Raw genomic sequence first — 23,625 nt, 5'->3', positions numbered from 1 at the left:
CTGTACTGTACAATGGAACAGCTGAGAAAACTGGCATATGTGGGTTTATAAGTGGGACAAGGCAGGACTGTATGCTCAATACGCTGCTTTAGTTCAGCTGAGTCTATGTGTAGGCAAATGCCGGCAGACTGCTTTTGTAGAAGGCTGCATTGTGTTTGATTAGCGATGCCACATTAGGTGTTTGAAATGAGGGGGTCTAATACAGGTTGCAGGAGTTGACAGTCCAGAGGAATTTTCAGGATAGATACCGTGTTCTGCAGAGCTACAGAGCGGCGGGCTAATAGCTTCGGGCTGCAAGTGGAAAGAGAGAAAGACAACAGCACAGGAACTATGCACACGTTTAGAACTGAGAAATTTATGGATCTAATGTGAGCTTCATCACAAATGTCTGACAGTTTTAAGAGCAAAAAGATATCAAAAGAGAGGCCTGGTCTGCTAACTGAACTTCAAAGATACTGCAAACTCTTTTATGAGAAAAAGATGAATTGAAATGGAAACATGCAGAGCAGCAGCACTAGTGAACGGACTCTATCTCTCTAAAATAAATGTTAATTAAAACAATTAGTTGTCTTGGTAGGCAGGCCATTGTTCGTTATTGCATATGTGCATCTGCAGTGGAAAGAAAAAGATATTACCTCATGTGCTATTATTCCCCATAGATTAACTGTAATCCACAGGCATATGCTTATCTCTGAACATAATTTTCAGCAAACCATATTTATAATTATGAGCAAGAATTACAAAGTAAACAGCTCATATTAACTTCAATGTCATGAGAACCAAGTCTTAAATGGAAAAGTAATTTCAGACCTTCAGGCAACAGGGTTGCTCGTTATTTTGTACAGAAGACATCACAAAACCTCTCATGAAAGTCTAGCAGTCATGCCGGATGATTTTGTTTTCATATAACTGCATTTTTTTTCTTGCCGTTAAAAGTAAAATATCCACCCAACACACTGATATTAAAAGACATCCAGAATCTCTCACTTTTTGAAGGCAATATACATCAACTGAAACTGCTAAACTTGCCTGTAGCACTGATTAAATCTAAAAGGTATTTCACTAACAGGAAATATTTCATCACGTCTGATACAGAGGCATACCTTCGATGCTTGGCATTTCTTCTTGAAAAGACAGATTCTACCTTATTATAACTAAACAAGGCATTTTGGTTAGTTAAAAGGACTACCTCTTGGCAAACTGAACCATGCATGTCGAGATGCAACTGCTGGCTGTGAGAGTACAGTGAAGTATTGTGAGGTTCAGTTGATTGGTAAGCACAAAGACTTGCTACTGCATGCTATAAGTTATCGGTTGTATTAAGTCAGCGCTAAGAAATTATGCGGCTATCCGCATATACTGAAGTTCAGAATTACCTGGTATTTGTTGGGCTATGTTTGCATGTGCTACATATGGATGTTAGCTCTATGTTTGAAAATTGACCAGCAATACTACTAGTGGCCAAGGCAGCTTTTGCAAATTTTTTTCTCCTGACAGCCGTAAAGAAATGTATAATAACAAACAACAGGAACATATTCCCTGCTGCATTATGTGTGAAAAAAACTTCAAATTTACTTTACTTTCATCTCTTATGCAATCTCAACAAATTATCACAAGTAAAATAGAAAATAAACTGCTAATTAATAAACTTTCAGTAATTACAATTTCGTTATTGTAGTATGATGCTGAACTAGATGGTAGATGTTTCTCACTGTAGGCCATTATGACATTCAATGTGACATTCTGTTATTCTCTATTATGATATTATAGATCAAATTTTTTTCACGTTATTCATACTGCCATGCTGACTTTATACACTTCTGATGAGCCTTTATAGTCCCTTGGGCCATCAAAAAGAAGTGGCATCATCATTTAGTAAAATGCAGTTAATACAGAGTGAGCAGCCAACTACATATAATGAAAGTGCATGATATGTACTGCTGAATAAATTTGGTGCACCTGTGAAACAAGTTCCTAATAAGACTGCATATGCCTCGAATGTCACAAAATATACCCAAGGGCATAATTACCCTTTGAACGTGCCACTGGCGAAAGGAGAGTCAACATAATCCTTCTGCCTAATCTGCACACATTCTTGAGCAATCATGCAGATGCAGAATCTCAAAACCACGCAGCGGGCAGTAAACACGTTATAGCAGTATTGTGCTCACAAAAGAAGCTAATTTATGCACCTACACAGGAGATTCTGTTTAATAATTCACAGTAAAAGCTTATTCCGTGCCAATTTTCACACAATAGCCACAGCTTTATGGTTCCTTCTCTTTCTGCAGAACAGTACACTCGGAGATGGGACTTGCCTGTACCATGCAGCAGAGATGAAAAACTGCCATAGCTTGCAATGGTGACGCATGTAAAAGCGACTTCAGCTAACCACAAGGATTGGTGCTGCCGCCGGCAAGAAACCGATTCAACACAGCGCCAATCGGCCAGCTGAGGCCCTTTTTCAGATGGTCTTTTTTGCAGGTTATAGCATTTTTCCATCTCTACGGGACAATCCAGGACAGTATCGATGCAAGACGCCTCACTAAATGAAAGGAAAGCACACTGTAAAGTTTGGCCGTTGTGCAAAATTTGATGGCAAAAACTAGCAGGCCTACTGTAGAACCCCTCTAGAACCACATCACTTGAACCAGCAAAAATTGTTACTATATATCAAGGTCTTTAGTATATCAGATGTTGGTGATAACATGGCCCTGAAGATGCTATCTGGTAATTTAGTGGCTAGTTACTAAACATGTCTTGTTATGCTTACACAATATTATTTTTTCAGTCGTAAGATATTTTTGTTTAGATCATCTTGTGGAAGTAACTCTTTAACATGAAGGCAATGTGGCTACGAATACAAATAAGTTTGATTTCATATGAAAACCAAAGCCTTGCATGACCACAGCATCGCCTTGCGCTGCTTTTGTCATTTAAGAGACAATAGATTATAAATCCACATGACAGTAAAACGTGGCGAAGCCGCACATGCCGCTCCTCCACTTTATACCATCACTGCCTCAGGCTTCGCACTGCACATCGTTCTGAATGTTTGGCTTTTCATCCCTTCCTTATCTATCACAGCACTTTGATCCTTTTTTACTTTCTCAACGGACTGCGCCCCCTTCTTTCTGCGTTCTTACCCAGTTTTACTTTTTTTCCCCTGCACGCCGCATGCTTTCCCTTATGGCTCCAAGGCCAGCATAAAGTTGGCTTCTCCTCAACGCTGTTGAGCCCAGGGGTAAAGCCATTTAAAGCAAGCACTTGGGGACATCACTTCTTGATTTTGAAGAAAAATTTGCCTCGCGATACTAGGTCGCATTTGTGCAGTGACGTCACTGCTGCCAGATGCACTTTATTAAAACCAATATTAATAAAAAATGTCTTTACTATAAAGAGGGAAAAACGTACCACCATCAATGGATGATGAACGTGGACTAGTTTCACATTACTACATTTTACTATATCTGAGGCACAGCAAAAAACACTCATGATCTAAAAATCCTTGGAAGATGTTATCTTGAAAAGTGAATAACTTATGCTATTCAGACATCTATGGCAGGTCAGCTGATCAGAATTTCAGTAGGGTCCCAAGCATAAAAAACATTAAGATTAATTTGTTTTTCACAATGTAGAACCTGTGTGACATATAACAAAAACACCTAAAAACTATCACAAAGCAAAAATGCCGATTGTCAGCATGCAGTTTTGCTGTTTGTTTTCAGTTGCTAGGTTTTCATTGCGATGATTGTTAAATAAATGTTGAAAGCAACTCCGATTCACTGACTATAAAGATGTGCAAATGTTCTTGCTGCTTCTATCCATTTGTTGTAATAGCGAGCAGTGTTTCGATGACATTGATATACTTAAGGTCTAGTACGACATACCCTGCACAAACGTGATGTGATGAGAACTGATATCAATTTCACTTGCCAAGCAACTAATTAGACATTTCTAGAGCAGAATAGTATCTATTTTAGTTTCCACACTCAACGATGGTATGGCACAAGAATGTACGCCTCGTCAGTGCAAATTACAGTGGGCGTGGTCACCGCTTCGTCCAACTCTTCAACTGAATATCAAATCGAATCAAGAAAAAAAATCACAATTATCAAATTGAATATCGAATAGTTTGAATAATGAAATATACTCAGCACCTTCAAGGGGCATTCATTTGGCCTACAAGGTAGTACAAAAAATGTTCGAATAGTACAAAGTTGAAATTGGCAACTAACTAAAAAAAAGCTACTGAGAGCCATTATTGTACCAGCACAACACAGGAAAAGACGCGACGAAGACAAGTGTAGACGCATACACAAGCAATGAACTTGAAACTGACATTTACTGGGTCAAACTGCTATTTAAATGCTGATTTGGAAACAACAATTAGAAATATTGCACGTTGTTGAATCATTTCGACTGCGAAGCGACAAACGTGTGGCAAAGTATCCTCAAAACGCATACTTGAAATGCGGAGGAAGAATGCGGATGCAAGGGTGCAAAATATGCGTACGTGTTAGAACGATGTGAGACACCATCCAAAAATAGTACTAAAAGTGATGCACAAAGCAAAGTCTAGAATGGCACAACTGAAATTCATGTTCAGGAAGGTCTACTTGGATGATCACTGGCTTTGCGGGTCGTGCCTCGATGTGACCCCTAGCTTATAATGCCACAGATTTATATGGATGTTGGTCGGAACCGTCCTCCCTGTTCGAATTACATCTGAATTAATGAAATTTTATTGTATATCGTCTACCCCAAACCGACACTGAGCCTGTTGCAAAATATATTGAATACTTGGTCATCCAAATATTTAATTGGTGATCAAATAATTTGAGAACTTGTTACTCGATTGATACTCAGTTATTCGAGTATTTGCATGCCCCTGATAATAAAACATGATGAGCTTTTCTGAAAGAAACAAGAACAGTGCATTTAAGAAAATTAGTGACATAGTGATAGTGCTTAGCCAGGAGGAGACAAGGATGTTTTTTTTTTTTGGCAGTGTGCTGGGAGGCGACACTGAGGTTAGAGCTGGTGTGTTCAGAAGTCACATCAGTTTGTTTCGTGCGATTTTTAATGCCAGATAAACATGATGAATCCTCGTTTCTTAGAGGAGTGCTCAGTCTATATTACACTATGAGGCAAGGACTTTTTATTGCCATTATAAACTCATGACATGTTTTGGTCAGTGTTCAGCCCCTCTTAAACAGATCTACCACTGACCAGAACGTGTCAAGAGATAAAAGTCATGTGAAAAGACCTTGTCTAATATCGCAAAAAATCGAGTTCTCCAATACAAAAGTAATGAGGATTTGTAGTTTCAGTTTCACACTGAAGGTTGCATAAAGCAGGCTGTAGTGCGATTCTGGATTTATCCTACCATGAGCCAGTACATCGCCATACAGTGCTGTGTAATTGCTTTCAAGTGTATAGTGTTTTCCGAAACAGAAGCGTCTGGTACATTTCTTTGCAGTGTGGTGCAGTCCACTTATGACGATACCAGATATATAACGATATATCGGTTAATATGACCAAATTCTTGGAATTTATCAGTTTTCTCAGTGGGCCAAAGTAAAACTAAATCTTATATAATGATCAATTATGGGCGGTACATCGGATAGAACAATAGTTTTATCACCGCCCGGTAGATGTTTACCACAAAAATTTGTCTGAATGTTTAATAAAATTAAAGTACTAAGAAGAAAATGATGTGAAATTTCGACATATGCGGCAAAAATGGACTGTTGAGGAGAAATCTGCAAACGCCATTGCGTGCAATTAGGAAATGAGCACTATCATCATCGCAATCGCTGCCTGTTGCCGCGCAAAGGATACGGCCGTTATCGTCATCCCCATCTCCGACTTTCGTCTGTGGAAGATGGCACCGACTGCATTGACAGCGCGGTAGCTCTTGAGATGAAACAGCAGATTCATCGGAACTTCTGGCAGGGTTTTAGGTTGGAAGCCTCGAGAAAAAACACGGGCATACCCTGACACCTGAAGATACTAAGCTCTCTTTGCATTGCATATAGAGAGCTTTAAACTTTAGCTACTAAATTGTGGAATAGTGTTTTGAATTTTTTGCTTAAAGCAGTAATCACAGCCCAAATAAAACTGCCATCAATAAAGCGTACATTGCTTTGCCATATACCCTTTCGGTGTGGAAACTCAAATATGAGCTACTTTGCACTGAAGCTGCCCGATTACATCTAGAGCCTTGAATTATGTAAATGTTCAGTCCGTCACTTTTTTCAGTATGCAGTTGCCCTTGCGATCATGGCTTTCAATGTCAGAATACATAAAAATTAGTGAATCCAATTATTGCAAATTTATTAATAAAAATTTCGTGGTATTATTATGAACACTGCACTAGATTTGAGCATCTTACAATGGGTTATTGATTATGTCGAAGAGAATTAAATGTTTAAATGTCAGTTGTTAGTCCTTCTAACCACAAGGTTGCGAATTGTGATCGAAGCAAATAATATCTGTCGAAGATAAATGACTCACCCTCGAAACCTTGGTTATCATGCGCTTCGGGTCTCGGAGAGTCTAAAACGTCCTCTTTGCCTTCGAGAACGCACATCAGGCACTGATGGATGCAAATGTACTGTTGCTACAAGGTGCATTCAAAAGGGAAGAAAAAAAAAACAAGGTTTAGCCAAAGCACTCTTAACATTCCCTTGGAGATTTTCATTTGCTAGGAAATTAAATGGCCCAGTTTTATCACATTTTTGAAAAGATTTTAAGTGACCTGTTCTACTGTGACAAGCACACTTCCTGCAAAAGCACCTGACTTTTTTCTAGTTCTACATACAGTATAGTTTTATCACATTTTTGAAAAGATTTTATGTGACCTGTTCTATTGTGGCAAGCACACTTCCTGCAAAAGCATCTGACTCATTTCTAGTTCTACATACAGTATTCTGCAACTTTATCGAACCCCCGTTTGAAACATTCTCCCGCATAAACCGGAGGCTCATTTGCACTGAAACTGTGCTGAAAGCTTGCGAGTTGTTGTCCACTTCTTTTTTATATAAACTTGAGCATGGTGATTACTTGGTTTGGCTGCACAAGATGAGAAACCAGAACCATCTGCGACGAGACTGAGGAGCAAAAAACGCCATGCAGCGTAGAGTTTCTAGCAAAAGGCAGCTGTAGCATCTCTGGAAAAAAGTGCTGCGGTTCAAAAGCACCGAGGCAAGCAGTGAATGTTCCTGTAACAGTGCTAGAGGGCGCCACTGCTGCCCTTCGGTGGAAAATTTATGTTTGCATCTTTTGCTCCTCTGTCTCATCGTAGACGGTTATGTTTTCTCATGATGCGCGGACAAACCAAGTGAGCACTATGGTCAGACTTACCTCGTAAAGAAGGGGACAACAACGCAAGCTTTCTACACAGTTTCAGCGCAAATGAGCCTCTGGTTGAGGCGGGAGAATTTTTCAAACGGGGTTCGATAATGTTGCAGCACACTATACAGTAAGCATGCACATGTGTCCTTAGACAGGTAAGGTTAGTTATAAACAAAGCATGTCAAATTTTAAAACTGCATATTAAATTTAGTAAAATACAAAGACCAGACAAAGCTTCTGCATATTGAAGATTTAGTTTAATTCCAAATTTCATTATGCTCCACTTCTGCCTTTGCTGAAATGTTGCTGGAAATAGGCAGCAACAAATACTAACTACTTTATATACATATACAGGTTGTCCCAGAAAAGATTGATGCACCAAGATTTATAAAAACCTAAGCGCTCTGCATTTACCTTTTGTAAAGTAGCCTCAAGTATTTTTTTGTTCCAATTATATGAATAATTAGCTGACATCTACTTAACATTTTAACAGTAATCTCCATACACTGAAAAGGAAAGTAACTTTAGATAAATCCTAACAACGTTCACTTCAGTTTAGTTTGCAAGAACGCTTAGGATTTTAAAAAATCTCGTTCAATCTTACCCGGGATTACCTGGGACACCCTGTATATGTGACAAACAAGAAAGCTTCTGACCTCATTCTGGACCATCCAGACCCGCTCGCGACGCATCTCGTAGACGATTCCGAAAATGTCCACCGTGTCGTACTTGCGGAGTCCTTGTATGATTCGGTCCAGAGCAATGAATGTACCGGAGCGACCCACACCAGCACTGCAAACGAGTTGAGCGTGAACATAACGACATCCATGCAGAAATAAAATGCACCTTGTCTCTCAGCTATAGATGTTTGCAACGAGAAATCGCTGAGAACCGTCTCATTGCTTGCTAGACCGTTGAGTGCACGTTTCACTAGTACGATGGAAGCAGCAATAGAACCGGTCTGCAAAAACCCAGCGCAGAGGCATTTTGGCATTCTACTTATCCAATGTAAAGGTCTATATTCGAATACATCAAGCCTGCAGTGATCACCACACACAAATTCTCTTGACGGAAGGTATATAGACCTTTTCACGAACTTCTGAGAAACCGGTTTGACTGCGCTGCTAAGGAGGACAGCTCAACTTCTTCCTGAGCTACGACAGCACCTAGCACTTAATATGGCAGCACCCTTCAGTGAACCTTTTGCAAAATCATATACAGTGCACAGTGAAAGCATTTCTTGTTACCTAAATAAAAACCTATAAACATCAACTCAAATTAAAACCTCAAGAGTTTTGATGCCTCTGGTTTGTAATAATGTAATAAATGTTGTAATAGCAGAATAATACATACATGCCACATACCATAGCCCCCCATAGTTGGCAACTGTTAATAAGGGAGTAATTGCTAGCTGACATCCAGCCAAGCGCAGCCATAGAGCTGCAAAGGAAAGCTATACAGTTTTCTCAGAAACTTCGCAGACATGGCCTGCCTCCCTTTCCATTAATTCTTTGTGGCCTCATAGAAACACGGCATTAACTTTCTTTAGCTTGTTCCGGCATTCCGATCGCAACATAGTCAGCAGCTGTGAACTTGCGTGGGGCCAAATTTGTCTCAAAGCATAGTAACCCCCCATTCGAATCTAAATCGCCCACTGAAGTACCCTATTCAGTTCCTGGAATCGAAAACATGCTCTGGATTGTCGAATGAAATACGGCATCAGCTTCATGCCATCAGCGTTGGTGCTGTCTGCAGCACAGACCTTTGCAGTACGCCAAAAAAGCATTGCACTGTCGCACAGTGGAGAATGGCAGATAGCCAATAAAAGCTAGGATAGTAACGAGAGCCAAGGCAGTTCTGTGAATGGCCCAACTAGTTGAGCAAGCAGATGCAGTGGAATGTTTGTTATGTGTGCAACAGTAGTTTTCTGCAGTCTCATGTCTGAGTATGGCTGAGATATCGGTATGTAAAACTGAATGCTGAAAGCAAAAAAAGGTGTATAAAACAGCAAAAAAAATCAAAGGCTCAATACAAAGGCTCTATTCACAAGCAGCACCAAATGATTGTAACAATTAAATGGGAAGGCATGTTGCTTTGCACATATGAAGGCTGTTGGCATTGCCCAAGCACCTCTGGACTATGTGAACATGCATTCTGTACAGAATTCATGTCACACTAAATTTCGTGCGTTAATAATCAAGGGCACACAGCTATGGAGGTGTCTACGACTACGAAAGTATGCAGGTTCGAAATACTCTCGGTGACTGCAGAGGTCAAGAGTGATGTGCCCGCTGCATTTTGGGTCAGAAGGAAGAGGAAATGCCATCTGAGAGGAAAACTCTGCTCTGTTGCTCGCATGCATGTACTTAAATGTTTACTTTCGCAGATTTTTATTACAGCTTATAAATTAGGTTCCATAGAGTGTATGTTCACCGACCAATCAGGCATAAATGGTGTCAGCTATATGCACTTCAGAAATGAGCACCCCATCTTCGACCAAATTGGCTTGCAGTAAAGAGTCCCTGGATAAAAATATCCAGTGATTTCACATGGCCCAGCTTCAATAGTGGTCACTGTTTCTGCTGAGCTCATGCTCAACTACGCATTTACGATGTCAAGAGAAAATATAAGAAGGTCACTGGATGTACAAGATAACAAAAGCAATAGAAGAGACAACTGCAACTAGCAGCCGAATATTAAATCTACAAGTGTAGCGACCATATACTGACATTGCTCCACACGATCCGTTTCTTCGGTTCTCTATAAAGAGTGTTTGAGTAATGACAGCAGCCTTGTACATGGCTTCACTAAGATATCAGTAACCTCATTATTGCTACACACAGTATAGAAGCATGTGCTCCCTACCTGCAATGTACGACGATGGGCTTGGTGTCGGGGATGACACGCTCCCTGAATGCTCGGACAAATTTCACCAGCGTTTGCGGCGGATCGGGCACCCCGAAGTCTGGCCAAGTTGTGAAGTGAAAGTGTCTGACTATTCGGGATTGGTCTCCCTGCAATGAAAGAAAATTCGCATTAGACACTGTGGATCTCGCTACAGAATAGGTATTCAGCTCTAACTGAGGATGGCAACATTACCCTAGAGGCAAGGAACAATAATCTCAGAGATATCATTACTGAATGCGCGGTAGAAGTAGGCGGTAGGATAGTTAGAGAGGATACCGGTAAGCTGTCTAAGGAGACGAAAGATTTGATTAAGAAACGCCAGAGTATGAAAGCTTCCAATCCAACAGACCAGATCGAATTGATCGAGATATCAAAGCTAATCAATAAGCGCAAGGTGGCCGATATAAGGAAGTATAACATGGAGAAAATTGAGCATGCTGTAAAGAACGGGGGAAGCCTTAAAGCGGTAAAGAAGAAATTGGGCATAGGCAAAAACCAGATGTATGCGATAAGGGACAAAGCGGGCAACGTCATCACTAATATGGAAAAGATAGTCAAAGTAGCCGAGGAGTTCTATACAGATCTCTACAGTAGCCAAAGTAGTCAGGACCGTAGTGAGATTGGCGGTAGGGAAAACAGTCAGACGTTCCACCAGTGACGAAGGACGAGGTCAAGAAAGCACTAGAAACTATGAAAAGGGGGAAATCAGCTGGAGAGGATCAGATAACTACAGATTTGCTGAAGGATGGTGGGGATATAGTGCTAGAAAAACTGGCCACCCTGTATACGCAGTGCCTGGTGTCATCGACGGTACCGGAACCATGGAAGAATGCAAACATTATCCTCATTCACAAGAAAGGGGACTCTAAGGACCTTAAAAATTACAGACCAATCAGCCTACTGTCTGTTACGTATAAGGTATTTACTAAGGTAATCGCTAATAGAATCAGGACAACCTTAGACTGCAATCAAGCAAAGGATCAAGCAGGGTTTCGGAAACGGTACTCTACTATCGATCATATCCATACCATCAATCAGGTGATAGAAAAATGCTCGGAATATAACCAGCCCTTATACATAGCATTCATTGATTACGAAAAAGCATTTGACTCAGTTGAAACCTCGGCGGTGATGCAGGCATTGCGAAATCAGGGGGTAGACAAGCCGTACGTGAAAGTGCTGGAAGATATATATAGTGGCTGCACAGCAACCATACTTCTGCATAAAGAAAGTAACAAAATTCCTATAAAGAAAGGTGTTAGGCAAGGAGACACAATCTCTCCAGTACTATTCACGGCTTGTTTAGAGGAAGTATTCAGAGACTTGGAATGGGAGCAGTTAGGGATAAGGGTAGATGGAGAATACCTCAGTAATCTGCGATTTGCTGATGACATTGCCTTGCTAAGCAACTCGGGGGATGAACTGCAAATAATGACTGATGACCTAGACAGGAAAAGTAGAAAGGTAGGCTTGAAAATCAATATGCAGAAGACTAAGGTAATGTTCAACAGCCTCGGGAAGGAACAGCAGTTTGCATTAGGTAGCGAAATACTGGAAGTAGTGGACGAATATGTCTACTTAGGACAGGTAGTAACCGCAGATCCGGACCATGAAAAGGAAATAACAAGAAGAATAAGATTGGGATGGAGCGCATTTGGCAAGCACTCGCAGATTATGACTAGCAGCTTACCGGTATCGCTCAAGAGGAAAGTATACAACAGTTGCATCTTGCCTGTACTCACCTATGGGGCTGAAACGTGGAGGCTAACCAAGAGAGTTCTACTTAAGTTGAGAACAACCCAGAGGGCTATGGAACGAAAAATGGTAGGGGTAACATTAAGGGATAGAAAGCGTGCAGAGTGGGTCAGAGAAATAACTCAAGTTACCGACATTCTAGTAGAAATTAAGAAGAAGAAATGGACATGGGCAGGACATGTAGTGCGAAGAGAGGATAACCGATGGTCGCTGAGGGTAGCAAACTGGATTCCAAGGGAAGGAAAGCGTAGCAGGGGGCGGCAGAAAGTTAGGTGGGCGGATGAGATTAAGAAGTTCGCAGGGGTCAAGTGGATGCAGCTTGCACAGAACCGGGTTAAGTGGAGAAATATGGGAGAGGCCTTCGCCCTGCAGTGGGTATAATCAGGCTGATGATGATGATGATGATGATGATGATGATGATGATGATGATGATGATGATGATGAGACACTGTGAAATGACCAATGCAGGGGGTCTGTGACCTCATCAAGCTGTTTCCATTACAGTTTTTTCTGTTGGCCTTTAGCATCGTTAATTAGTACTCAGTATGCAATCAAAGGCATAGGCATCCTGAAGCTGTTGTCATACTAACTGGATGAGACTGACTAAAATACAAGCATACATTACAAACACTGCTCATCAATTAATCATATTTGCCAGAGTTGCTGGCAACAACTGTACTACACTAAATAAAGACACATCAAATATGCATGGAGCACTACCCGAAGCAGTGCCCAACTTACAGCATAATGCTTCAGCCACCATTAACAACTGTATTATGCTCACCCGGGAAACCTTGAATTCAGAGACGGTCCAGTCGGGGTACTGTGATTCATTTAGAATGGTGACTTGGATGTCCCCATAATAGACGGGCTGCGTGTCGAAGGGCCAGTAGTGGTCACACTTCTCCCGCCCTTTCTCAATGCAGCGGGTCAGCATGACAATGGCACGGCAGTTCTGTTCCCACACCATGCGCCACATGTCGTCTCGCGTGCTGTGCAAGGGGCCCTGGGTCACGATGAACTCCCGCGGAGAGTTAAAGCCCTGCATCGTGGTTACGGCAAAAAATATGGCGGGGTTAGTCATTCAAGGTCAACTACTGAAACACCCTTTTTTTACATGAAGTTCACATATACATATATGCTTTAATAGGGAGACATTGGGGAATTAACAAACTCCATAACATTGAAGAATTTGGAGCTACTATAAAACGAACCATATACACCGACTAGAATTTTTTATGAATGTAGAAATAGTAATAAAAAGAGACTGCTGGTGGGTACGTATCTCATGTTGAGATCGTTTAAAATGAAGCATGAGCACAAGTCCTTAGCAGTGAATCAAGAAAAAATATAAAAATTTCATAGGAAAAGACAGCTCACTGGAATGTAGTTGGCGTTGATGTAGTCCGAACCATCTTCATCATCTGTTGGGAGCAGCTTGACTCGTGAGTGATCGTAGGGCAAAATGTTGGTGAATCGGTTCTTTGGCCGATTCACCGGTAAATCGGCTGCACTGCATGGCTTATCTCGGCCAACATGCTTGAGAAGTTCGAATTCCTCAGAAAACCGGAAGTCAGAGTCTGCCGACATGATGCGGTAATGCTCGAGGAAATCTTTGAGCTTCACTGGGCGACTGGTTATCTGTGAAACCACCAAAATGCAGAGTTCAACCTCTCTATAACAAAACATGAACTTTATTTGCTGATTGTAACAAACTGAGACTTCAAATTGAAGGTGATGTCATGGATATGAGCAATGCCTCTATCAATGTCAACAAATTCTATTTAAAATGAGGGAAATACACAAAGCTCAGCACTGACAGAGGGAAAACCGAAAAGCAAAACTGATCTGAAAAAAAAAAAAAAAAACAGGTTGTCTTCCGTAGTTTGTTTCTACTGCTTTACCATATGCAGGTGAAGTTAGGGCCAGCGTCAAGCATATTTAACAAAAGCCTGGATTATTCACGGTTCCATGCAACAAAACATGATGCTGACTGGGAGTTAGGCACAGGCCATTTTTGTGAAAATGATTGAATATAGCCGATCAAACTTTTTGAGCAGATGATTCTACGAGATCCATCTATTTAGAATGTTTGAAATAGAACTTTTAATCACAATGCGAAAGTTTTCACAGCTGGAATATTTCACTGATTTCATTTAGCTGGTGAGATTGACTGAAAATGACTCTGAGGCCCATAAAGAATCTGACATTATCTTTTAGCCTATATTCCCAGTTTGTAGCTGGGAAATCATGAATTATGGTGTGTGACCAGCATAATGGTCTGTAACTATGCATTCTGTAACTATGCATTCTGCATGGATGCAGTCTTACCCCATCAAAAATGCCATATATTAAATCCAAACATGGTAATTGATATGTCACACAAACATTTTTTTAAGCAATACCATAAAGCAGGATGCACCAAGAAACATTTGCAGTGTTTCTTGCAGGATGCGGGTCATGCTTATTTTGTCTTTTCACCTCACAAAGGGCACATACCATTTCGCTTTCAGCAATTGACACCACATCATGATCCTTGGAGTGCGGGTCACCTCGCGAATGGGGTGAAAAAGGTCCCAGTCGCCGGCGCCTGAGGACCACCAGAATGATAGCGAGGACGATGAGCAAGGAGAGAGGGACTAGGATGCCAACAATGAGGGGAGTGTTGTCCGGATCTGAAATGACAGAAGGCAATACTCAGAAATGCAATTGTAGCGCCTCCCTCTGGCCATGCCAAAAGCGCGGCCAATGCACGGCCGCTGGAAGAAGAAAATGAAGATGGCGGCTAGAGGTACCATGTGAAACCATGGCTGGCTGTACTGTTCTGGCCTAAATCCATGTCAGCTGTCTCGTCCTTTGCTCCTGAGGCCTCAAGCCTACTCAATCAATATGAACTTTAATGAAATCTCACGAAAACAGTGATGTAAAATGAGCAGTTAGAACCGACAAAAAAAAGGCACACCACAATATGTTATTACTTGTAGCTTGCTTTTGCTTCAGCGATGTCGACCAACTATGAGTCATTAAAAATATGCTGCATGCAGCTTTTTTTAAGTATGATTAGAGAGCTATGTCTTCACGTAGCAGCTGTTGAAGCTCCTGTTGTCATGAAGTCTGCGTCAATATTGACGTCCAGCATGACCATTTACGGACATTTTTCAATTCCTCACCATCGAGTAGCTAACTGCGAGAGAGTATGTACTCTGCCATGGATAAGTGGCGCTGCGGCTTCACTTCCTCATATCAGCTGGCTCAACAGATAGGTAGCTTAATGATACTCCATAAATACAGTACAAAAAGGCGACATTCAATTCGAACATAAATTGCATTGAGAAAGGAATACAAATTCAACAAATAGGCACGCTGTGCGTCAGCCGAAGTACAGGGTTCGGAAACGTGCATGGATTGAACACAGAAGGTGCAAGCAACAGAGACGCAGCCAAGTGTTCTCTAGATAGACTGGGTACTGAGGTCTGGCTGCAAAGGGCAGAAGAGCGTGTCGGGACTAAACCAAACCGATGATTCCCAAGTCATCAATGGTGACACGATCGTTGAACCCATTATGAATTGCATATTATTTGATAGAGAATTAAACGACACAGTACAGAGAGCCTCCATGAAGCGATGCATGCTGGGTAATCTGCCATGTTGCAGCACAACCACATTTACATGGTTATGTAGAATGTATGCAGAAGGTGCTGGCACTATCAGACGGGCCAACTGTGTGTTGTTCAGAATTCCAAGAATACAACTGATCGAGTGTGAGAAGGCGAGCTCTCCGAGCGAGCCTGATGCGATTACTAGTTTGCACAAATGAGCAGATGCAAAATCGACGTCAATTCGAGCAGGTATACCAAACTACTCATGAATTTCGAAGTGTGGCCACAAGGCCATACCCATAGTGCAGTCGTCCGCCGATAGTGTTAAGCGGTTCAAGCTGCGTACTGCTTTTCACGTTCTTCATAGCGTCCCCCAATCTTGCGGGCACAGTGCTGACAGGGAATTTGGCGATACCATGTGCGCACACAGGGGCAGCGCATTAGTAATCGCGTACTTGCTTGGTGAACAATTGAAAATGATAAGGGATTCACGATCGATTCACTGCAAACTTGCTGCGCTGCGTTGTCTGTTGCCAGCGATGACAACATTGCAGACTATCCAGGCTTCGTACAAGCTCCCTATAACACTTACTCGGTGCACTACCAAGGCAAGCAGCCTCAATTTCCTAAAATTAATGGCTATTTTCCACTGGTCAACTGGAGTTGGCCGCCCGACAGAGTAAATCAGTCTTTGGAAAAATCTTTTAGAACATATGCAGACACTGTGGTCCCTGGAAAGACAGACACAGAGATGGCGGCAGTAAGACTGATTCCGGAAGTTGAGGTCACATCCTAGGCCAGATGTGCTACACCGCAGTAGTGTAGTGGTTAAAGTTGTTGTGGTATGTTGTACGTGGTATGTTGAATCAATTATTCTTTATTATATGAATAATAATAGTTTGTTTACAGGAAAAAAAAAGTGCAGTATCTGTCACACTTTTTTTCGTGGACACCTGAACCGCTCTGTGAAAGCAGAAAGACAGAGGTGCTGTAGAGGAGGGCTACAGAGTAATTTGGACCACCTGGGGATCTTACTGTGCACTGGCATCCAACAGCACATGGATGCCTGTATGTTTCACCTTCATTGAAATGCAGTCCTCACTATAATCAAAAACCAATTTCAGAAAAAGAAAGACAATGAAAAAAATGCCCTCGTATTGCTTTTCAAATAAAGCATTGCCTTTACAACCGAAATAAATATGATTATAGACTGAATCAGTGCCAAAAGATATAAATTATAAAAATTCCGAGAGCACTGCAGAATCTGCACTAGAGAAATGTGAAAGCCTGAGCATTGCTGCTGCACATGGTATATTGCACACCCCTTGTAGAGTTTTTGCTAGCAAGGCTGGAGCTTGTGCCGCATTGTAGAAATTTCCTTTCCTTGGCGTGCTTTCGGTGCAGTGCTATACAATAACTATAATTGGTTTACAGGAAAGGTGCAGTATCTGTCACACTTTCTCCTGCAAGTGTGAGCTTGGATGGTACACCGTCGCTCCTGTCGCATGGCGTTCCTTGACATGCATTCACTGCACTGCTCAGTATGAAATTAGCGGTATGGTGTCACTCCTATCATGTGGCGTTAGGCGACATGCATGCCACCGCCTCTTCATGACATCATATTGCGCTAAAATACGTCAAGATGTCACTGGTGACGGCTTTTTTGAAGCGATGGCTTTACTACAGGTGTAAAGCCAAAATCTCCATGCACAGGAATTTGACCTTCAAGTGACCTTGACAGATAATGCACCTTTCCTTTCTTATAAACCAATTTACAATTGAAGCTAAACTTCACTATGCTAGGTAGAGCCAGTCTTCACTTTAAACTAAATTTGACCTTCAAATTACCTTGACTTAATTAAGTGTGGTTGTCCGCGATTCTGTGGTGTCCACCTAAAAATATACTACACCTTCCTTTCCCCAAAACCCAATTTAATAGAAAGGCAGGCCCCGTCGCAGTAGTGCAGTGGTTAAGATGCTCGACTACTGGGCCAGAGTACCCGGGTTAGATCCCAACTGCTGACAGCTGCGTTTTGATAGAGGTGAAACAAAGAGGCGTCCGTGTGCTGTGCAATGTCAGTGCACATTAAAGATCCTCAGGTGGTCGAAATTACTCTAGAGACCTGCACTACAGCATCTCTTTCTTTCCGCACCATATCTGTCTCACTTTTTCTTTGGACGTTTGAACCACACTATAAATGATTGGAGGAAGGTGGCAGTGAAAGCAGAGACAAATAATTGAAGTAGTCTAGGATTTTGGAATAGTTTTGACCATCTGGGGACCTTTAACGTGCACTGACATCGCACAGGACATGGACGCCTCTGTGCGATGTCAGTGCACATTAAAAATTCCACTCCCACCTTCCTCCTTTCCTTTACAGTGCAGTTCAGGTGTTCACAAAAAAGTGTGACAGATACAGTGCTTTCCTTATTATTACTTTTCAAGCAGACCTAGATGCACTGTACCGACTTAAAGCAAACATGGCTGAGATACAATCACTGTTATCTTTCACACGTTAAATAGGTCTATTTGAAATAATATGAATGAATGAAATATGAATAATATGAATGAATGAAATAATATCTTGGCGTGTACAGAGCCTGTACACAGTCTACTCACCCGTCTGGATCGGGTACGAGTAGACGGTGTCGGTGAACTTGTCCGGTGCAGTGTAGGCCCGTACCTTTACCCTGTAGGTTGAACCCGCTTTGAGGGGTCCATTGCAGTAACCCTTGTCTCCCTTGCAGTCCTCGGAGCCGATTACAAAGTCCTCGGTAAGGGTACCATTGAAAGGGTAGTAAGGCTCGGTCACCTGCAACACGTAAAGCACTGATGTCGAACTCTTCTTATGTTTCCTTTCTTTAGTGTAAAACATTTGTACCATAAAGTTGCACTTTTCATTCATAAAAAAGTGCTCTCAATACAATTACCATGCTTGGTAATGCTTTACTGCAGCGCGCTGCTGTAGGCGATATCTGCAACTGCATGAACCCAGGCAACCCAAACCATTTGCCCAATATTGGACAGTGTTGGCAATGCATGGGTTACGTAGGGCCAGACATTGCTAGCACAGTACTAATATTAGTCCAATGGTTCAAGCTTCCTGGGAAGGTTTTTTATTGCGATAGTGTTAAAGGTCCAGTTCTCCAGAAAATCCGGCGTTGATACTCTCGGCTTTGCGAGCGAAGAATCACGAGCATTCGTCTGGCAGATGGTAGTTTACAAGTGAATTGGCTGTGCACAAGCTGTTAGTAGGGTTCGTGACGTCATGAGACCTCGTGACATGACCGATCGAATTGGCAAGCACTGCCAATGCAGGCTTTGCTTTCATGATGACAGGGTGAGACCAAACTACAGCCCTCCAAAACCTTTGGATCCCTAGCTGGACATGCTGCCCCCAGGTCACGCAGACACGCTAGTATGACTTGGTTAAAAAACGGGGCTTTGTATCTATGTCAGGTGACTTTTTGCATAATTCGGTTGCTTACGACTATGCACTGATGGATATGTGTGCTATAACAGAGGCACAAGTTGCAGAATTAATGACTGTGGCAGCAGCGAAGCACATGTACGTGAACGAGGATCTACAAGGGGGACCTCAGAGGGCAGCTATTATTGTTGCAACATTGTACCCTTGAATGCACAGCTTGAGTTCCTCCAATTTATTTTCTATTTATTTTGTGCTAATTAAAGCTTTGAAGCATTCCTTCACAAAATATATCTTCTTATTCATGTTTAGTATGTACTGAAAATCGTTCTCAAAGCTTGAATGGCGTCTTTAGGAGTTTGACGAAACAATTGTCGAAAAGGTTGTTAACGATGATAGCAATAATAATGATAGCACGCTTTGTACATAAAGACTGCTGTGAATTTTCAGACATTGCCTCGAGGATATTGTGTCCTCATTTAGTGCCCCTGTTTCACTGACAGCATCAGAATGCTGAATCATTCCTAGTACAAGAGCTGACAAATAAAATGCGGTCTGCTACACAAGGTTCTCAGGCACAGCGCCACAATACCAAACGATTCTTTATCCACGGACAAGACCATCGAAGACAGGTGGCGCCAGTGGACATATGAAAGTGCCTCATAATGGCAAAATTAAGTGAATGCTTAAGCTTCACCTTAGGAGTAGATATAATAACGCTTTTATCACCACTTTTTTATTCTGCAATTTTTGAAAAATTTTCTTCTTTGCATTAATAAAGTTTATTAAATTATTTGTGTAGCATCAGACGCATCCCAAACACACGTAAGTCACACTCTACAACACATTCACTAGGTGTCCCTAAACACTGTTGGTGCCAGCAACCCTTATGGCGCTAACCCTCACCCTTACACTTACGACCGTTACCTTCATGGTCTATGCATTGCAAGCCTAGCCTGGCATACCTGAATTTGAACCCCAATGACGAAACATTTATTCTACTGAATTACTTCATTGAAGTACCCTCCTCACCAATTTTGCCATCCTTTTGACCATCCTCCAATTCATTAATTTATTTAAACGAGCTCACGTGGTTGTGACATCATGACACGATTGACCACTCAGACCTTTGACACAGGATGATGGTTGTGACAATGTCTGTTTTCAATAGAACAGCTCCTCATGCTGTTGTATAAAACTAACTACGATGTAAGCAAGACGGACCAATGCATGATGATGTTAGCTTGGGGAAGACAGACAGTATATTGAGCTCGTTTTGCTAAATGCGGGAGGAGAATGACTATATTTTTTGCATGCGTTACCTGGTATGGAGGCCAGCTATGGTAGCTCTGCACCTCTGACCATGTCGGTAGATTGGCGCTACTGGAATCTTTTGAGTCGTCTTCAGCCACGATCAGAGTGTAGGCATGAATCGGCCCATGGCTGTTGGCGAAGAAGTTCTTCCGGAAGCTGACCCGCACTGTTGTAGTCGTGTGGGCCATCGACTTCGGAAAGACAGAGTCGCTCGGCTTTGGAGGCGCTGTATGGTCAAGGCATAGTTAAATCCATTTAGTAATGTGACACACCAAAGTACTGCGTAGCACTTGAGCTAAGAAAGAACAGTAGTCCTCATAACCTAGCTGTACTTGAGATTGCTTGATCAAAGTGAAAAACCATCATCTAATATATAGCATGATGAGAGATCATATATGGTCAGAGTTTTTGCACTGGTGATTCATGCAAGTAGTAGTTTAATCCACACACACAGTCACTATATATTATGCCATAAATAAATCACTAATAAATATAGAAAATGAGGCGATCATTTAGACATACTGAAAGCATTTGCTGATGGGAGAAAATATTAAAAAATCTAAAGATATATTGTGACTGATGGCACATTTGTTTCTGGTTTTTAATTGATGCAAAGGTGCAGATACTATCACTCCTAATCATTAACTTAACTTGACCAGCTTACCACTAGTATGTAGAGCTCACAGAGCCAGAAGCTCTGAGTAAATTTTCTAGGAAATTGCTGACAAATAGAAAAATTAGACTGGTGAGCTTGCCGGTGGGAAACAGGGGACAGAAAGTAATAAAAGCATTTGAGCAATTTTTTACTAATGAAACTCCTGGTAGGCATTTCTGTGTGACATAAATAGGCAAGTAGGATGAGAAATAAAATTGTGTTGCTACTTACCCCAGATGGGCATTGTCTCTTCCCATTTTCCTTTGCCACCTGGCCCAATTTTGGTATGTGCCTGAATCTGAAATTGTATCATTGGGTAATGTGCTATGAGACGCATGAAATCTCTATCAAAAATAGATTACTTGATGTGGTTTTCTGCAAGATCAACTAAGGATATTAGCCTGTAATAAGGCTCCCTTATTTTTTAAGCCAAATAAAGAAAACAGTATTCACTGCAGCAAGCTGAGGAGGATAATAAGGATACCTTCAAAAGCAGTCGCTAGCATTCATAGTGTGTGCACGCTGGAAATACTTTAGGAGGCAAAATCACAAAAGTCACAATATAATGTGCAAGAAGGTGCATCACCTGTGAACAGAACATGGTTTAGAGCTCAAAGTGACATGAAGTATAGCTGTTTCAAGTTTGGGGACCTTGTTGCCGTCTACCAATTCAGCGTCACCATAGTGCTCTTAACATTATACAGTTCTGAATTTTTCGACATCAGAGATGCCGCGACTATTAGGTCTTAGGTATATGGTGATAATGATTAGTTCATATACTAATTTTTTCATGGTTAATTTGTGCACATTTCTTATGAATGTCAACGTGGATGGTAGAGCCATTCCACGGACTGCACAGCCATATTCATTACTAAGACTGTGGAGTCACAATCCATCATATGCTTCCACGGCGCACGCCAGATGGAGTGGACACTAAGTGTGATTCATACCAGCTCTTCATTCTCTTTATGCCAGTGTGCTCCGTTCATCCCTTTCTTTTACAGTGCTACTCAGGTGTCCTTTGAAGAGAGGGTGACCAGCACGTTTTCTTACAACTGAGTAGCCCTACTCTACTTGCTAACGCTTACAGTGGCTTTAGACTGCAGCTCTCTGACTGCATTAGTGCTGTTGCTTAATGGCTCTATAATACTCAGTTTGCTGTTGCGCTCATGCAGTTAATCTCTGGCACACAAAAGGTTCCATAAGAATCTGAATTCTCAACCTGGATATTGGTTCGGCTACATGCGGAAAGATGTGAGCACTTTTCACAGAGATAGAATATGCCATCGTATGCATAAAGTATTCTTGCAGTAAAAGAAGTTGGCCTGCGAGTAATAAGAGTAAGGAATCCAGTGCTGATACAACTTAAAGAAACAGTGAGCACAAATACATATGTCTTGTATCGATAGTGTCCTGCATCGAAATCACAGACAAACCAGTCCCCTCAAAGACTGAGATTCTATATGTTAGAAAAACATACGCAGAAAAAAAAACAATGAAAGGATGTAGGTGGTGTTGTCACTAACTTATCTGGCAACTGTATGCATGCAAACATTGTTTTTTGCATGAATACCAAAAGCTACACTGCACTGTCATCCACTTCAAAATGGTGCTAACTCACAAGGACAACACGAGCTTGGATCAACTGATGGGAATATTTTTAAATCACATTTTCTTGGTCATAAACGTAACCTTTCCTGCTATACAATTGTCCACAAGCCCAAAATGCTAAAGAATCAAGTTTCACTAAGAATAATAACAGCATAAAGTTGTTCTCAGTGACCGTTCAAAGCATGTCTTTTGTCCATTGATTAGCAGGCTGCAAAAAGGCTGCCACAAGAAAATGACACGTGAGAGAAGTGTACCAGGCCAGAGAAGCTACATCTGATGTTCATTAGTCCACTAATATTCCCGCTAGGTTTTATTTCTTCACATATATTGGCTCTTACCTCAAAGATATACGTCCGTCCAGGAATGAGGTTGGAGATGACGCCTTTCGTTTCTGTAGGTTCGAAAAGCTTGTGACGATAGGTCAAGGATCCCTGAAATTAATGAAATAAAGCTGAGAAAGGGCTGCATAAAATGCTTTATAATGCAAGCCATAAAAACTTTATAACTAAATCCTCCATGAAAATTAGATCATTATGATACTGCTCAGCGATGCAGAATGTGAGCATAGCTGCAGCACTTGAACCAGAGGCAATCACATACAGAGAGCCGGAATACGTAGAGCCAGAATGGCAGTAACACTTGGCCCCTACTCTTTTGGAGCATTTCAATGCCACACAGAGAGCGCAGCAGATTCGGCCATTCTTGCCCTACCCTCCTCCTTCCCTTTTCTCCTACATACCTTCTTCCATTCACTTTTGCTATACCCTCCTTTCCCATTTTTCTCATACTTCCATTGTACCCTCCTACACTTTCGTCTTGGCACTACCTCCTATATCAAAACGCAGTGCCTTATTCATGCTCAAGTTTCGTAAGATCTGCATCAGTAGCACCATCTCTATTCTGAAAATGTTGGGAGCACTCTTCATCTCACGCGTTTGCTTTTGTCATTCGTGCCATCGACAGCAGTTATAGCTTCCTGCCAGCGCAGCTTTTATGA

General features: G+C 41.6%; 1 protein-coding gene across 1 annotated transcript in view; it reads right to left on the bottom strand.

The window, feature by feature from the left end:
* Ptp10D (Protein tyrosine phosphatase 10D) overlaps positions 1 to 23,625 on the bottom strand; it is a 183,640-nt gene that overhangs the window by 6,425 nt on the left and 153,590 nt on the right. The window contains exons 17-26 of the mRNA XM_084583582.1: positions 22,967 to 23,059; positions 21,249 to 21,315; positions 20,371 to 20,588; positions 18,241 to 18,433; positions 14,521 to 14,696; positions 13,402 to 13,662; positions 12,806 to 13,063; positions 10,225 to 10,373; positions 8,016 to 8,151; positions 6,520 to 6,625 (exon numbers count right to left, since the gene is read on the bottom strand). Coding sequence (XP_084439708.1) covers positions 6,520 to 6,625; positions 8,016 to 8,151; positions 10,225 to 10,373; positions 12,806 to 13,063; positions 13,402 to 13,662; positions 14,521 to 14,696; positions 18,241 to 18,433; positions 20,371 to 20,588; positions 21,249 to 21,315; positions 22,967 to 23,059 — 1,657 coding nt within the window. The remainder of the gene's footprint in view (positions 1 to 6,519; positions 6,626 to 8,015; positions 8,152 to 10,224; positions 10,374 to 12,805; positions 13,064 to 13,401; positions 13,663 to 14,520; positions 14,697 to 18,240; positions 18,434 to 20,370; positions 20,589 to 21,248; positions 21,316 to 22,966; positions 23,060 to 23,625) is intronic.

The sequence above is a fragment of the Amblyomma maculatum genome, chromosome 11 (genome assembly GCF_055883805.1).
Source record: "Amblyomma maculatum isolate TAMU_Amacu chromosome 11, ASM5588380v1, whole genome shotgun sequence".
NCBI lineage: Eukaryota > Metazoa > Arthropoda > Arachnida > Ixodida > Ixodidae > Amblyomma > Amblyomma maculatum.
This window is presented reverse-complemented; position numbering and strand designations above follow the sequence as displayed.